Consider the following 16634-nt stretch of genomic DNA (forward strand, 5'->3'; position numbering starts at 1 on the left):
TCAAAGCGGCTACCATTCTCCTTTCCCTTCCTCCCCCACAACAAACACTCTGTGAGGTGAGTGAGGCTGAGAGACTTCAGAGAAGTGTGACTGGCCCAAGGTCACCCAGCGGCTGCATGTGGAGGAGCGGGGAAGCGAACCCGGTTCACCAGATTATGAGTCCACTGCTCTTAACCACTACACCACACTGGCTATGGTGAATTTTTATATACCTCATTCATTTACATGAACACGCATTTAGAACTGCTTGCGGTTTAAAAGTGAGAAAGAGTTTATAAAATATAATCTATCAAGGAGGATGGAATAGCAAGCCCCAAGTGCTCGCCATTATATAAAGGTGGATATTTTCCCACTTTTATTGGGTTGTGGTGTTTTTTTTAAATGAGGCATTCTGTTGCTGATTTGCTTCTGTTTGTTAACAAGATTTTTGAGACCTCCTTAAAAAAACAGAGGGCAGGTTTGCCTTCAAGAATTAAATAAACCGGATTCATCAGTAACAAAAAAATAAACTAAGGAAACTTGCTGCATTGTTCCTTCTGTGCTTCACTGCAGTTTCCTTGGGCTTTTTGTTTAAAACTTAGCATGTTTTATTTTCTTTTAAATTAGAACCCCACATTTGTGGCGCTGCTTTAGGTATGCAAATCTTTGTTTATTGCTTCTATACACTTGGCTGAACAAAACTAGAGGTGTAGGGCTTCCAAAAAGGCAGAATCCCAGCTTGAAAACAGAACGCAGCTCCCTCTCACAATAAGCAGACACATACACACAGAAACACACATCCAAGGCTGAATTGTGCAAACAAAATGAACCGAAATGTGTGTTGTTGTTGTTTTTAATGAACAGGAACAGAGAATTATCAATGCATTAAAGAAGGACCAGGGTGGACAAAGTGCTACTCAGAATCAATCACTACCTCTGTTAGCTAAGTAGGTATGTGTTGTGTAGAGGTGCTGGGAGATGGGTGCAAAACTGAAGAAAGGAGAAGCAGAAGTCAATTCCTATGGCTAGGAGCTCTCCCCACCCCCAGTATAAGTTTTTTAAATACACCCTCTAAGTTCCTTGATGGGCCAGCAGCTTGACTCCCTACTTGCTTCCTGCCTGGGTAGGACATTTTACCTCCATATGGCCTGCTTTCTCATGTTCCTATAAACTGGAGATATGAGGCAAAACCAGGGCAATGGTTTACAGGTAGACAAGCTTTATCTTCCCTCTGCCTTGTCATCTCCACATCAAATTCAAGCAAACTACCAAGGAATGTGACGTGAACATGCTCCTGTCACACCGACAATAGGAAAACGATGCAACCTGGCATGTAAAATGGCTGCCACTTTTCGGAGAAAGGGGAAATGCAGCAGCTAATAATTCCTTAGTCACAGGCCCTCCAAAAGACATTTCAGTGGCACAAGGGTAAAGAGAACAGGTTTAAACAGTTTATAGATTCTGAGGAGAAAACACTCCCGTCAGCACTCAAAATTTAATCAATTGTAAAATCCTTTGTACTCGGGAGCCTGAGTAGTCAAAGAATGGCAGCATGGCAATTCTATGGTATGGCTATGAATCATGCTATTGATTTCCAGTATCTTCTGTGCAGAAAATTAAATTATGCAAATCCAGGCCTTTATGAATCCTTTACTTTAGTGGTGTGAAATTGAGCACTTGCTTAAGTCAGCATCTTATTTATGCAATTAAAAATTTGACGCTCTTCTGAAAATGTGCAGTTTCACTCTCCTCTCCATAGACTCCTGTAACAACAATAAATCTAAGTTTATAACAGTTAAGCAGCTGTAATACACAAGGATGCTATACTGCCAAAGGGTCTCTCTCTCTCTCGCGCGCGCTCTCTCTCTCTCTCTCTCTCTCTCTCTCTCTCACACGCACACACACACACACACACACACACACAACACTACAGGAATGGTGGGGCAGGCTGGAATTTTCTTCTAATGCATTTTCTATAAGTGCTCAACAAAATGTATATATTATGTACCCAAACAGCACACTGCTGAGTTTTGTGCGAACCAGGCCACTGTCTCTTCTGTCAGATGCTTCCACTTCCATCAAATACACCCACATTTATCAATTACCATCCTTTCCAAAAACTCTCTACTGGAAATATTCACCAGCATCATCAAACCTTTTATTGGCATCACACACAAACATCCACGGCGACAACCAGGGCGGCTCCTTTGCCCCGTCAGTGCTATGAGAAAGGGCGAGGCCTTTCCCTCCGGGCCCAATCTTGAGAATTCTCCTTAGGCACCTTGTGGCGGGGCGTGTATGTGAATGGTGGGGGGGGGGAGGAGGAAGAAGAAGTGGAGGAGACCATTCCTTTTCCTGCCACCTTCTCCCTCTCACAGCCGGGTCTGGAGTGTCAGGCAAGCAGCAAGACAGGCAGGCAGGCAGGGGCCGTTTAAGTCACCTCACGCTGCCTGCCGCCGCCTGGCCCTGCACAACCGAGCGGAGGCGAGGGGCCTCTGCTGCTGCCCCGGCTGCGGGTGCTTTCTGAAAGTTCCAGAAATCTCCCACTTTCAAGAAAGATGAGGTTGTGGTACTGCACAGCGGTGGCACTTATTAGTCTGCTGTTCTTCTGGATCCCATCCTCAATGTGCTGCAACAAGGCTCTCTGTGCAAGTGATGTCAGCTTAATACAGTGCTTAATACAGGAGCTGTGTCAATGCCGGCCTTTTGAAGGGAACTGTTCCTGCTGCAAGGTGTGCATGTGGTGTCTGGGCACACTGTGGGACGAGTGCTGTGACTGTGTTGGTATGCGCAACCCTCGCAATTATAGCGACACACCTCCCATGTCCAAGAGCACCGCTGAGGAACTGCATGGGCCAATCACTTCTCTTTTCCAAGTGCTTACAGAAGGGGACACCCAGCTGCACTGGAATACTGGAAATATTGTACTGAAGCTTATGTGGAACAATAGATCCCCTCACGTTTCAAAGGCTGAAGTATTTTTCTCATGCCCAATTCCCCCTTATTCTAATCAACATTAAATGTCAGATCCAACACACCGTCTAAAATGACTCTGTCTCATGTCACACGTCTATAGTCAGCAGAAGCGGTGAAATTTTGCACTGTTTATTTAACATTCTAATTGGCTTCCCATTTGCTTCATCTCATATTAACATTTTCAATCAAATGCATTTGATAAGTGGCCCTCAAAGGTACAATAAGGCAATTCCTCCCTGAATATCTTTGCTGACATTTGGAGTTCCTGCTGAAAAAAACCCATATTCAGAAATTGGTTTCTCCACGCACATCTATTCTGCATATAAACAAAAAATAAATTAAAAAATGCATGTCTGATATTTTACATGTTGTTATTCAAACACTATCAATTACTCATTAGTGTAAAGGCAAAATAAAACCTCAAGCTGATCACTCAACCTTTACTGTTAAATGATTTCACAATTCATTCTTGATGTTAGATTCACTCCCACCTACAATTCCTGCCAAACTGTACTTGAAATGATACCTTACTTAGAATAATTGCACTGATAGAATTAAATGGATTCTTAAGCCAATTTAGAAACGTAACACAGGCATTTTGCACCAGTTAAATCACTGGTCTCTGCACACACCTCTAGCACCAGTAACCTTACATGTCATTATGAATTAAACCTGCATAACGTAACTGAATTTACCAGCATAAACACCAATTGTGGTTGGCATTTAGATCAGAGTAGCATCAGCATAATTGCATAAAGTATTTAATTTCTGCCCCACACCCATATTTATGGCACAGCATATAATTTCAGACTTACCACCCTTGCAGCTACTCTTTAAATAAACATACACAAGATGTGTGCTTTTGCTAGAGGCACATTTTATCAGCAATAGTATCTGGGCATGTAAGTGGTTTTAACACCCTTACTTTAGCTTGGCTCACAGAAATCACTTATTTGTGTATGCGATTTTGAAAACTGCTTCAAAGAGAGATCAAATCATATCTCCTGGAACAGGGAAACAACAACCCATTTACTTTTAAATCCTGAGTCCAGGCAAAGGGCGAGATTAGCTGCAGAGTAAGGATTTGGCCAAATTGGGACCCCCTTATGCGAATGAAATATCTGGCATGTCCTACTGTGAAATGTGTGCCAGTCTTGTTCTCTGCTCTGAACTATTTTTTAAACCCTACAGTTAACATTATTGTAAGAGAGCCATCCTTACGTTAAAACGACAGTGCCACCTTTGAAGAGGCAGGAAAATAGAAAATACAGCATGGTGTATATACAACATTTTTTTCAAAAAAACAGAACAATGTTCAAGGAGAAGCAAGAGAATGCAGTTTAAACATTGTGCAGGCTTGTTCACTACCCCCAATATTTTACTCAGGAGGCTATCAGGAGCTGTGCTTCTCCCTGATCCACATAATAAAGTAGGATTGCCCCGCTTTGTTTGCTACGCACCGTTAGAGGAAAGGGAAAAAGGGGATATGATATGAAAAGCAGAAGGCTGCTTCTGAACTCACCATGGGCAGAATCTTGCAGGCATGAGGTCTAAACAGACCCCATGCATTTGTCTTTATCAAACGGTGTGCATGAGTAATGGCAAAAGGGTCAGTGCAAGGTATGAAGTCCCAGAATATGGTTCAGGATAAGGGCCCCTCACCCCAGCTCATTGAAGGAGCACAGCAGGGTCCAGGAAGAGGAGAGGAAGTTCCAGTGCCTAGTTCCATTTTGAAGTTCATAATAGTAAATGCTTTTTGTAACCTACACGTACATAATACAGTGGTGCCCCGCAAGACGAATGCCTTGCAAAACGAAAAACGTGCAAGACGAAAGGGTTTTTCGGTTTTTGCGTCGCTTCGCAAGACGAATTTCCCTATGGGCTTGCTTCGCAAGACGAAAATGTCTTGCCAGTTTGTTCGCTTTTTTCCTAAAGCCGCTTGAAGAGGCGCAGTTGCGACGGACCATGCTTCGCAAGACGAAAAACATCGCAAGACGAAAAGACTCGCGGAACGAATTAATTTCGTCTTGCGAGCCACCACTATATATATTCATAAATACTGGACCACAAAAAACAAGGCATTTTGTTCCATGGCTCATTTTTTTATTTTAGTCACAGAGTTTGGGGGTGAAGGATTCAGTTTAAGAGAGCAGAGACTTAAACTTAGGTTTCTCTTTAAATCAGGCTATTTTTAAAGAGCATGGATGAAATAGGAAAATGTTAAAACCTCATTTTAATTAAAATCATTTTTGCTTTTAAAAAATGCATTTTATCCGTCGTGGTGGCATTACCTATTTTTTATATTGAAATGTTTTGACTCTCACTGACATGAACAGAAAAATCACAAGGGCTAGATTGCTGGTGATTAGAATGCTTCAAAATGATGGGGAGGTTGGAATCCTGTTTTGATTTGTACTTAGGATAGTAGTCCAGCATTTGAGGCAAGAGACCCTGTTCACATAAATGGAAAGGAAGAAGTAGCGTCTAAGAACTGAATTTGTACTTATCGCCCACGCTTTGAGCTGCTTATATGAAGGGTGCACTTGTCTCAATTTTATTCAGGCTGAGGAAATGCTCCCTGTGACTTCGCTGCCCTACATCAAGACAATTTCACTGGCCAACCAACCTGCCTGCACACTGTGCCTCTTGTGATGTCATCCTTCTTAGAACTATAACTGAACAATGATGTAACAGGTCCGCCATAAGAAAATCTCTTTTGGCAGATCAACTGAGGTTTCTTCTGGCCTTCCTGGGAATTGGTTCAGTTTGTTCCAAACAGTGTTTGAAGTAGAGACTGAGCAAAAGGATGTGACAGATGATGGTCTAGAGAACCAAAAAGTGCCAAAGGAGGCTTCAAAGCTGGCGGAACTGTCTTTGGAGCCTTGGACTGATGTCAAGACTCCATTTCAAGAACATCAAGGCCAGTCTTATCCTGCTAAGCAGTCCAATAATGCAGACGTCTGCAGTTGGCCAAAACACTGGCACTGCCAGCAGATACGGCCTTTTTCACAACAAGCCAATGAGCTTGGAAAGGGGCATGGCTGGCGGGATTATGGAGGGCTTATCCAGCCACAACCTAGTTCTCAAAATGTGGGGTACTATGTAGAGGATGCATTTGTGAATCATATGTTACAAGCTGCTGTAAAAAAGCAGAGAAAATTCATCCAGCGTTTCACATCCATGGAGCCCAAATTCAAGGCAAAAATGGAAAGCCAACGATTTCAAAAGAGAAGCTTCAAAACCAGATGTCAGAAAGGCCCTGCTCAATATAACCAATATACTTGCTCAACGTAGCTGCTGATTTTGCCCGCTTTCTAACTTTGGAAGAAGTAAGAAACCAAGAATTGGGATCAAAGCCAGGAGCTTGAGAAAGCATTGAAAGCCAGCGCTCAATGAAGTCTGGTGATGCCTTGGTAAGACACGCATTTCTCTGCATGAGCGATTCTCCCTCCTGAATTTTGAAGCCAAAACTGAATGTTTAAGAAATAGTCAGTGTAAGCTACATCAGTGCTAAGGATTTTTTCCAAGGCTGCTCCACTACATTCAGCTTAATTTCACAATAAAGTTTCAATTGTAAAACTAATAATATTGGAAGGGTTTTTAAAGAATCCTAACAACTCAAGAGTAATTTATTTGATGATTATCTTGCCATTTCGATACAGAATAATTCCATATTCTCTGCACCTCCATTCCTTCTCTATCTATCTATCTATCTATCTATCTATCTATCTATCTATATATCATAAAATAACTAGTTTTGAACAAAGACTGTCAATTCCTGCCCAAACTGAGCCTGCACTGTTGGCATGCTAAGAATTACAGGTCCTCGTAAGTCGCTGGAACTGATTTCTGGATCTCAATCCAGCATAAGGGCTTGTTAGAAAACACTGTTTGTTTTCTTTCAATGCAACTTTGCTCTTGACTCTCCAACAATCATATTAAATGACCATCATCTAGAGCTTGTTAGAACAATTTAAGAACGCGACATTCAAATCAGTTAGTACACATTAGGGTCAAGGGCATGTGTAAAAGAGGCACCTCTCAGTGCTCCTACTTCCCAAGGCAGGCAGAGGCCTGACAGTCTACATATTGCAGTTAACAAAGAGCCTAAATCTGCTACTCCCTAAACATAACACTGAGAAAACCTAGGGTTTGTTGGGGTTTCCTGTCTTCTGTTTTTTTAAAAAAAACCTATAAAAATCTTCACACACCATTAGAAGGGAACCACCCTTTTCCAGCACATGTACAAGCTGTACTTTTCTGTGTATAAGGCTATGTTTTTTTCTGTAAAAATCATGCTAAAAAGTGGGAGTCGTCTTATACATGGGTAGTGCCTAGGGTGGACGTTTGATTGGTTGCTACTGAGGCTGTCAGTGGCTGTGGTGCATGTTATTGGTTGCTGCGTCAATGGGTGGTGTTGATTGGCTGATGCTCCAGCAGTTGTGTGGGCGATTGGCATCTTCTGCTGGCGATGGGACAGACAGGAGGTTGATTTAGCAACGTGTATGGGTGAGCGATTTTCGGCAATCCCCACCCAAAAAAGCTCAACAACCCTGGGTAATCCTCCGCAAAAAAGCTAAACAACTCTGTGCCATCTCGCCCCATTTTCTTAAATTTGAGTCCCCCAAAATAGTGGGTGTCTTATACATGGGGTTGTCTTATAGACAGAAAAGTACGGTGTGTGCAGGCTTCTCTTCCTATTCTTATACAAACCTAAACAGGTACAAAGTTGTGTGGCAAACCACTGCCTGCTGAATAGACAGGAGCCCATTAGCAGGTCTTAGCTGTCCCCTCTGCACTGTGCTGTCATGTTAACAAGGGCCAGAACAAGAAGGCTGGATGTGGACCTTGGTAAGTTACATAATAGTGCCTTCCCTAGAAAGCATCTCTCTCAAATGTCCTTCAATGTAAGGAAAATACAGCCTTTGGCAGGTTTCTGACAGAGAAATTGAAGGGGCTGTGAGGTGTTTGAGTGAGTACCGTTTTCCAAGGTCAAACACATAAGTCAGCCCAGTTTAAAACACACATTCAAAACCTCATTTATTCTAGAGAGAGAGAGATGGAATTTACATGCTTTCTGTTGTAACTGATTGCACACTGCTTTCTTTTTACTGCATTTTATAATTTTTCGTTGCAGGCGGCATCCAACGAAACAGTTCCACTGTCGGCTGCGCAAAGGAACTTCCTCTCCCTCTTCTCTCGTCCCCGCTAAATCTGCTCCGGAGTGTTGAAGGAACCCACAGAACATATTTAGGGAGCGTGAAGGGAAGAACACTCCAAAAGTGTTTGCACTAGTAGAAACTGTTTAGTTGGAAAACACCCCCTTTTTCCCCAGAATGTGGGGGACCAAGAGTCATTTTGTGAATAAATTCTAATCATTATCAAGATTTCCCAGATTTATCAAACCATTAACAAGGTCTTTTACACCTCCACCTTGTGGTTACCTAAAACTTAGGTACGGGCCAGTCTTGACAGACTCTAGGGTTGTGTGTTCATCTCACTCTAGAGGCCGGGAGCCAGCGCTGTCCGCAGACACTTCCGGGTCACGTGGCCAGCGTGACGAAGCTGCTCTGGCGAGCCGGCACCAGCGCAGCACAGAAACGCCGTTTACCTTCCTGCTATAAAGCGGTACCTATTAATCTACTTGCACTTAAGGGTGCTTTCGAACTGCTAGGTGGGCAGGAGCTGGGACTGAACAATGGGAGCTCTCCCCGCCATGGGGATTCGAACCGCCGACCATGCGATCGATAAGTCCTAGGCGCTGAGGTTTTACCCACAGCGCCACCCGTGTCCCTCTCATCTGAAACTTACTGCTGTTTATAAAACAGATTCTCAGCCATGGCAGCCCAATAACACAAGTGCTTGTCCAAAGGAACAAAGTATCCCCAGTACTACCTCAACAGCTGTAATAAGTTACTATCTTATTAAGTACAGTGTTACCTCGGGTTACATACGCTTCAGGTTACATACGCTTCAGGTTACAGACTCCGCTAAACCAAAAACAGTACCTCGGGTTAAGAACTTTGCTTCAGAATGAGAACAGAGTCGCCATTAGCTAAAGTGGTGCTTCAGGTTAAGAACAGTTTCAGGTTAAGAACGGACCTCTGCAACGAATTAATTACTTAGCCCGAGGTACTACTGTATATAGTTGATTTGTTCAGAGCGACGGCGCTTACTAGCTAACACCTATTTCCCTAGGTCAATATTCCCTATTTTACCTGTGAGTTTGAACTGAATTTTGAAATTTATACAATGTTTACTATTTTTGAAATTAGATGCTTAGCAGCCATAAAAACCAGACACTTGCAGACAAGCTCTGTATAAACCACTCTGTCTGGATCTTTACGTAACACAGAGGCCCCAACCTTTGTTTTTTTAATAAAAAAAAATAGGAATTACTGTCTACAGAGGACTAAAAAAGTGATGGTAGGAAATGTGATGGTAGGAAACTTAGTTCAAATTTATGTGGTTACTTAATTGTTCTATGTAAGAATGCCCCAGCCCGACTATGTTCTGATTCAAAAATAAAACCTGCCCATCTGCATTTTTGAATGGTCTCCTGGCTGTGAAATAATTATGTATCTTGTCACCCATAATCACCCATTGCAGTGGGAAGGACATTGGATAGAGCAAGACCATAGAGGCCAAGGTCCCTTTGGCCTCCCCCCAATAAAATATTTGAAGGGTCTGGATTCCCCTAAAGTTGATGGGCATTGTCATTCAAATGGTGCGCAATGTGAATTGATCTTATGATCAATTATGTGAGGCGGAGCTTACCTCCTCCCACCCAATATTTTATTCAAGATGGCACCCCTGGGTAAGACAGTAGGTGGATTTGCCCTCCTTGAGGAAGAAGGGCAGGATACAAATTCAATAACTAGTAACAACAATTTAGTAAAACAACAATATTAACATGTTCCAGGGAAGCTACAATCCCCACAAGGAAGATCACACCTGCTTTATTTCAGTGCTAAAATACTGCATTTACAAATGTGACTATGGCTTTCGTGTTTCTGACCTTCCACCACCATGTTTCATCATCCCTTCTGCCTAACAACAATGAGAAGAGGTTGGTATCTAAACTCTTGGACCAAAAAGTTAGCCCTCTAAATATAACTCACCTTGAAGAAAACTGATATGAATCCTGTTCAGAAAGTATTTATACCCATCTGACATCTTTTCATATTATTACTATTATTACTACTACTACTATATTTATCAAACAGGCCCAAATATGTATTGCTCGTAATTCGACACAATTTAAAATACCCCAAATTAGTCATTCTGCATGCTTAGTTGAACATTCTGCATGCTTAGCTGAACATTTTTAAAGAAGCTCCGTCGCCTTTTGACCACCTCCACCCCTTTGGAAATAAAGTCAAAACTGCAACATAAAATCCTAAGCGTTAAGGAAAAGCCTCCCTTTATATGGCTTTTCGAGGGAGAAAAAGCATCAAATCACTTCTTAATGACCTTGCTGTGATATGTTATCTCACATTGCCATCTGCAAGAGAATCTTCTGTTACCCATTATTAATTTTTCCTGGCAACCGCCTAATGCCACTACAGAATTATTTCTCAGCAGGTAAAGTGCAGGGAGCTTTCCGTCTCCTCCAATTCCAAGCAGAGTCAAGGGGGGGGGCAGCAGATGGGGGGTGGAAGCAAACAGACGAAGTAAGTAAATTAGTGGCTGTATTGAAAGGGTCAGCCCCCCCCCCGCCCCCTCTACCTTCCCACACACAGAACCTTAGAAGTTTCACAAATGCGCCCAAGCAAAGGAATTCTCAAGCGCCAACTGGTAGCATGGCCTCTGTCCTCAGTTCACCCTGCTGTAATTAGGTGGTGCGGCATATGGTACCGCTAGTCAACCTCTGAAGAGAAAATAATGTGACCTTAATGGGGTTTGCTGTGGCTTCAATTTACGCTTTTCTGTGCACTGCAAAAATGGAGCTTCTTCTCACTTCACTTAATCTACAAAGCTAATAACGCACACAAACACAGAAACCCCCGGAATACAGCATCACTTCTTCTTGTACAGTTCTCCACATGTAATGAAGAGATTCTGCGTCTGAGGGGGCGGACATAGAAAGAGAGGTGGCTGGGGATGTTTTCAGTGATCACGGCGTACCTCTCAGCCACGCAAGTGCCCAAATTAGAATACCAGATAAATATTTCACAAAGGAGGTCCCAGGGACGCTTACGATCAAGGCAATGTTCTGAAATGAAGGAACATCGCATTATGCTCTATGGATATTAAGGCTCCATACCCAGGGAAGGTGGAAGTATGGATGCTGCCACAGGAAAGCAGGTGTAAGGAACCTTCCTGCCTGGCCCTTGAGACACGCCCCGGACCCCAACCCCTTACCAGCTCTGCTCTGCGCCCTTCCCAGAGTTCCTCTGTCTGGCTGGAATGTGGACTCAAACTGTGATGATGCCTTCTGTTTGCAGGGCTGGAATGCAGCCTGCTGTACAAATGTAAGAGGAACATCCATTGGGGGTACCTAGCTGGGGAGCTAAAGCCATTGTCTTATGTAGAGAATGGTTTGTCCAATTCAGCAGGCTCCCTCTACTACAAAAGGTAAAGGTAAAGGACCCCTGGACAGTTAAGTCCAGTCCAAGGGTACTCTGGGGTTGCAGCGCTCATCTCCCTTTAGGCCAAGGGAGCCGGCGTTTGTCCACAGACAGCTTTCCGGGTCATGTGGCCAGCATGACTAAACCGCTTCTGGCAGAACGGAACACCGTGATGAAAACCAGAGTGCATGGAAACACCGTTTACCTTCCTGTCACAGCAGTACCTATTTATCTACTTGCACTAGTGTGCTTTCAAACTGCTAGGTTGGCAGGAGCTGGGACAGAGCAACAGGAGCTCACCCCGTTGCAGGGATTCGAACCACCGACCTTCTACTACAAACTTCCATTTCACAGATACTGCATCACAGGCTTGGTTGGGAGCCATGAGCACTACTGAAACCAGCCTTAAATTATTTAACTAAACTTTTATAGGATTAGAAAGGGCTGGCCCCTTCATGTGTCAAATAGTAAGCAATCATAGAATCATAGAACCATGGAGTTGGAAGAAACCCCAAGGCTCATCCAGTCCAATCCCCTGTAATGCAGGAATCTTTCACCCAACGTGGAGCTTGAACCCACAAGCCTGGGATTATAAATCTCATGCTCTACCAACTGAGCTACATCAGCAGCAGTAATGGTGGTGATGCTGGCAGGAACTTCAGTCACCGTCAGTATATTTACGCATTGCACTTTCTACAAATGCAATTGCGCTCAAAGAAGTCCACAGAGAGTAAGTCTACAAAAATAGTATGTAATGACATTATGTAACGAAATCTATCACGTCACTGCAGCAAAACATGAACAGTTTGACAGATTAACAATTCATTTAAATTATTATTATTATTAAAATTTATACACCACCCTTCATCCAAAGATCTCAGGACGGCTCACAAGATAAAAATACAGGATAAAAGCACAAAATAAATAGTTAAAACAAAAAGAAAAGAAAACAATAACACCCCTCCCACGTAAAAAAGAAGAATTGAGCATAGCACATATCAATAGGCAAGTCTTCCCCAACCTGATGTACTCCAGGTGTTATGGGACTCCAACTCCCATGAGCCTCAGCAAGCACTGCCGACAGACAGGAACAAGAGGACACTAGGATGGGAAACGGCGTTTCCGTGCACTGCTCTGGTTCCCCAGAAGTGGCTTAGTTATGCTGGCCACATGACCCGGAAGCTGTATGCCGGCTCCCTGGGCCAATAAAGCGAGATGAGCGCCGCAACCCCAGAGTCGGTCACGACTGGTCCTAATGGTCAGGGGTCCCTTTACCTTTATCTTATAGAGTGGGAAAGGCTCCAGAAGGTCAAATGACAACATTCAGCATCCTCAAATTTCAAAGCTGCACTCCACAATCCCTCTTCCAGTCCCTCCAGCAGCTGCTTCCTTACAAAAGTTGAGGGTAGTGAAGCCCCCACCCCAAGACAAGCACAGGGTCTCTCTCCCCTCCTAGAGCCAGACTGCAAGGAGATCATGGGTCTTTGGGGAGAGATCCAGCGGTTCTTTCTCCCTCCCACTCAGCTCTCCAGATGTTCAGAGCTCCCTGGATAGAGTTACCCCTCTTCCTCTCATAGAATTTAAGACATCACTAAAACTTACATTAATACTTAAAAGTTATGACCTGAACCATTATAAAAAGGACATTATAAAAAGAAATGGCTCCAGAGACTCTGCGCGTATGTCTTCTTGGAAGGACACATCATTAGTTTCATCCAGTACAAGAGATATGAGAAATTAACCTGACATCACATTATCGTGCTTAGCCAAAAACCTTCCTCTTATCTGTGGTGCTAAGACTGTAGCCGAACTATTCGACAAGCAAGCAAAATAGAGCTTATATATTTTGCAATCGTAAATGTCAAGAGGGAAGTTGCTTATACAATATAAATTGGGACTAGCTCCAGAGATACCAATGGAGTGATAAATACTACAGGCTCCAGAATGGGCCCATTCTTTCACTATTAGGAGATTCACAAAATGCCCCTTGTTTACTCCAGATTCCTTAAACAAACAACTATTTTATGCTTGCTTCGGTTTTTTGAGACACTCTGCAGACTTGCAATTTGCAAAATCTCTTACTGCCTGCTAATTAACCCTTAACATACTTTCTTTGCCCTTTCATTTGCACCATTAAGAGTAAATAAGACCTAGGGAATTCACTTTAGTTCTCCCAACACAATCTTACTGGAGTATTTTGGGGCTACCACCACCCATGTAAAAAATAAATCCACCACCGATTCGCTGCACGAGTGCATTTAGATACATACAAATTCAATTTCATGAGGTTTGTTTGATTGGCTGAAGCTCAGTAACAGTTACATACTATGCATGCAAAAGGTCCCAGGTTCAAATCCTGCCTAATCTGGAAAAGACTGGGCAGCAGCAGCTCACTGCCACTTACCAGGAGACAGAGTGGCAGGTGGGGGTATACAGGTGCACCAGCAGAGCCCACCCACCACACAACCCCAAATTTGCCATTGATTTGCCACTGTTTCTCCCCCTCCAAGTAAGTGGCAGCGATGCCACTGCCCAGAGGCTACTGCTACAGCTCCACTCCTCTGGACAAGGCATTTCTGTGACTGGGAAAGAATCCAGTCTGAGGCCTCAGACAGCAGATGACAGTCGGTGAAAGGAAAGCCAGAGGCTATGCGCTAGTGCAGGGGTCCCCAACCAGCGGCCCACCAAGGCCGTTTAACCAAGCCATGAGCTGGCCCTGAACCGAGCTTCCTGCTCAGCGAGTCCCTGCATGCTGAGCTAAACCAGCGCAGCACGAGGCATGGACTTTCTTCCGTGGCTCCTGAAATCGCTTCTGAGCATGCCCAGATGCCGGAAATCACATCTGGGCATGTGCAGACGTGATTTCTTGCATCTCGCTGCGCCGGTCCAGCCCACGGAAGATCCCACGGGAGTGATCCGGCCCATGTCCGGTAAACCTTGCCAACCCCTGTGCTAGTGCCATGACAAGCGACAATCACAGGCATAGTACTGGACTTGGTGCATTGTATTTGATTTATGCATTTATTTGATTCCATCATATTATCTTGAATCTATATGGCAGTAAAAACACCAGCAACAGCAACTATTAAACACAGCTCCATATAGAAAAGACCATTTCAAATCCAACACAGACACAACCAGTGTATGCGTCAACAAAACTCTCTGTGTTAATATGAGTAGCAGCAGCAGGACGAATTTGGTACTGCAGAAAAGCCATCTTTGACAGATGTTAACTGTGTTGTCAAGCAAAAGAGTGCAAGATAAGAGCAGGACCAGTCATGACTCACCTCAAATCTATCCTAAAGGCATTTCAATCACTATGCGGCCAAGTATGTGTCACGGTCTACTCTTTGGTAGCAAAATGACTGCAACTTACCCCCAGAACTGCCATGCGATGTAGAGACAATACTGAGCTAGGTGAACCAACACAGTCTAACTTGGTATAAGGCAGATTCCTACACTCCTAATGAAACAAGCACGTAGCATCACTATCTAGCTGACACTCCATTATGTAAAAACCTTGGCGAGAACCAAGGGAACTCAAGGAACTCTCCACCAGAAAGTCACACACAGTTGGGAGTGTCCTTACTCAACAACAGTCTTTGTGGCAGACAATGGAAACTGGCTTGAAGCTAATTCTGCTTGATATGTTGCCTCTGGCAGTTGGGACATAAAGGACAAAACAAAAAACGGCCTTGGAAGAACTCACTGAGCAAAGGCAACAACAGTAACTGCTTTGACGTTAGATATATATACTGTGTGACAGTCAGCGACAGAATTTGTGGAAAGGTGACCATTATTAGATGCCCACTGCCATCTGTCGGGAAGACGTGGGCTGTTTCTTTCTATACGTTCAACCATGGTATTGAGGCCAGTATTTGTTTCGTGTTCGTTAAAAACTGCGGAAGATGCCAAAATCAAGAGGTATAGTGGGCTCCGGGGAGGCATAGAAGGCATCAGAAATGTATAACCATTTGGCACACTCAGAGAATCGGGCAAATGTGAGTGAGTTTGTATAATACAGAGAAATGCAAGGCTACGTGTCTGGGGAGGAATAATCATCAGCGTAGATATAAAATGGAAAATTGCTACTTAGGAAGCTTTTAACGCTAGGAAAAAAGAAATTACAGCGAGTGTCAGATGGGTGTGCAGAAAGAGTTTGAACGGAACAACAACTTTGGAACCTCTGGGGTCAGGGAAGAGAGAGAGGTAAAGATCGTCCTGAATTCTATTATGATGCTTTTGATGAATTCTGAGAAATGCAAAGAAATCAATGAAACCAGGCTGAATACACATCACACACTTCAAGAACATGGTCCTCCTGCCCCCTCAAGAATCCTGGGAACTGTAAGAGTTGTTAGAAGCTGCATGAAGCACAGGACAAATGTGGCTGGGGCAACCCAGTAAGATGTGTGGGGTGTAAATAATAAAAATATCATTATGGAATGGGACATCCCTATTTTCATTGGATAAATGTTGGAAGGTATGTTCTATGCACTCTCTCATTTATATGCTCTGATCTTGTAAATCTACCACTTTAAATCACGGGGTGAAAATTCAAATTCATTCTCTTTAATTTTACCAAGTAAACCACATCTTGCTTCATTCATGTACATTTTCAGCCAGACGGGTAAAGGTATAAGGGGATCTAGTGCTGGGCTGGGGAACCTGTGGCCCTCCAGTGGCTTCCTACATAATTTCCACAAACACACACACAACATTCCCCTCCTCCTTTCCCAAAGTGTCAGGAGGCAGGGCAGGGGGGAAAGAAAGAGGGAGACACAAAGTTTAGGTCAGGCAACCTCCAGATGTTTCTGGCCACAACTCCTGTCATCCCTACCCAATGGCAGTGCTAACTGGGAGTGGAAGGAATCCAACAACATCTTGGAGCCCAACATCACCCTGAGGGCAGTAGTTTGGGGAAGGCTGGCTCGTTTCCTTGGCAGGGTGCAACATTCCTCCAGCCTTTTGCAGCTTTTATTCTGCAGGAAAGCGAAAGAGAAGGGTTCCGCCCCCCAATGCTATTAATCTGGTTGTTGCTACAAACATTTAATTCACTTTGCAAAATAGCGCTAACGAACTGCGTGCCCCCCACACAACAACCTCCGT

At 43.7% G+C, this 16634-nt stretch overlaps 1 protein-coding gene and 1 long non-coding RNA gene across 5 annotated transcripts in view; one reads left to right on the plus strand and one right to left on the minus strand.

Moving 5' to 3' along the window:
• PTPRG (protein tyrosine phosphatase receptor type G) overlaps positions 1-16634 on the minus strand; it is a 521921-nt gene that overhangs the window by 405774 nt on the left and 99513 nt on the right. Inside the window, exon 1 of one of the 4 annotated variants that reach the window (XM_081901338.1) lies at positions 2135-2229. The exons of the other annotated variants lie outside the window; for them this stretch is intronic. Within the exon in view, the coding sequence (XP_081757464.1) occupies positions 2135-2147 (13 nt within the window). The 5' untranslated portion in view covers positions 2148-2229. Of the gene's footprint in view, positions 1-2134; positions 2230-16634 lie in introns of those variants that run through there. 4 annotated transcript variants of the gene reach the window in all.
• Positions 5484-8342, plus strand: LOC309365317. The gene is made up of 2 exons (XR_014166003.1): positions 5484-6368; positions 8093-8342. It is a non-coding gene; the product is annotated as an uncharacterized lncRNA (long non-coding RNA).

The sequence above is a fragment of the Podarcis melisellensis genome (genome assembly GCF_964234715.1).
Source record: "Podarcis melisellensis genome assembly, chromosome: 2".
Classification (NCBI taxonomy): Eukaryota; Metazoa; Chordata; class Lepidosauria; order Squamata; family Lacertidae; genus Podarcis; species Podarcis melisellensis.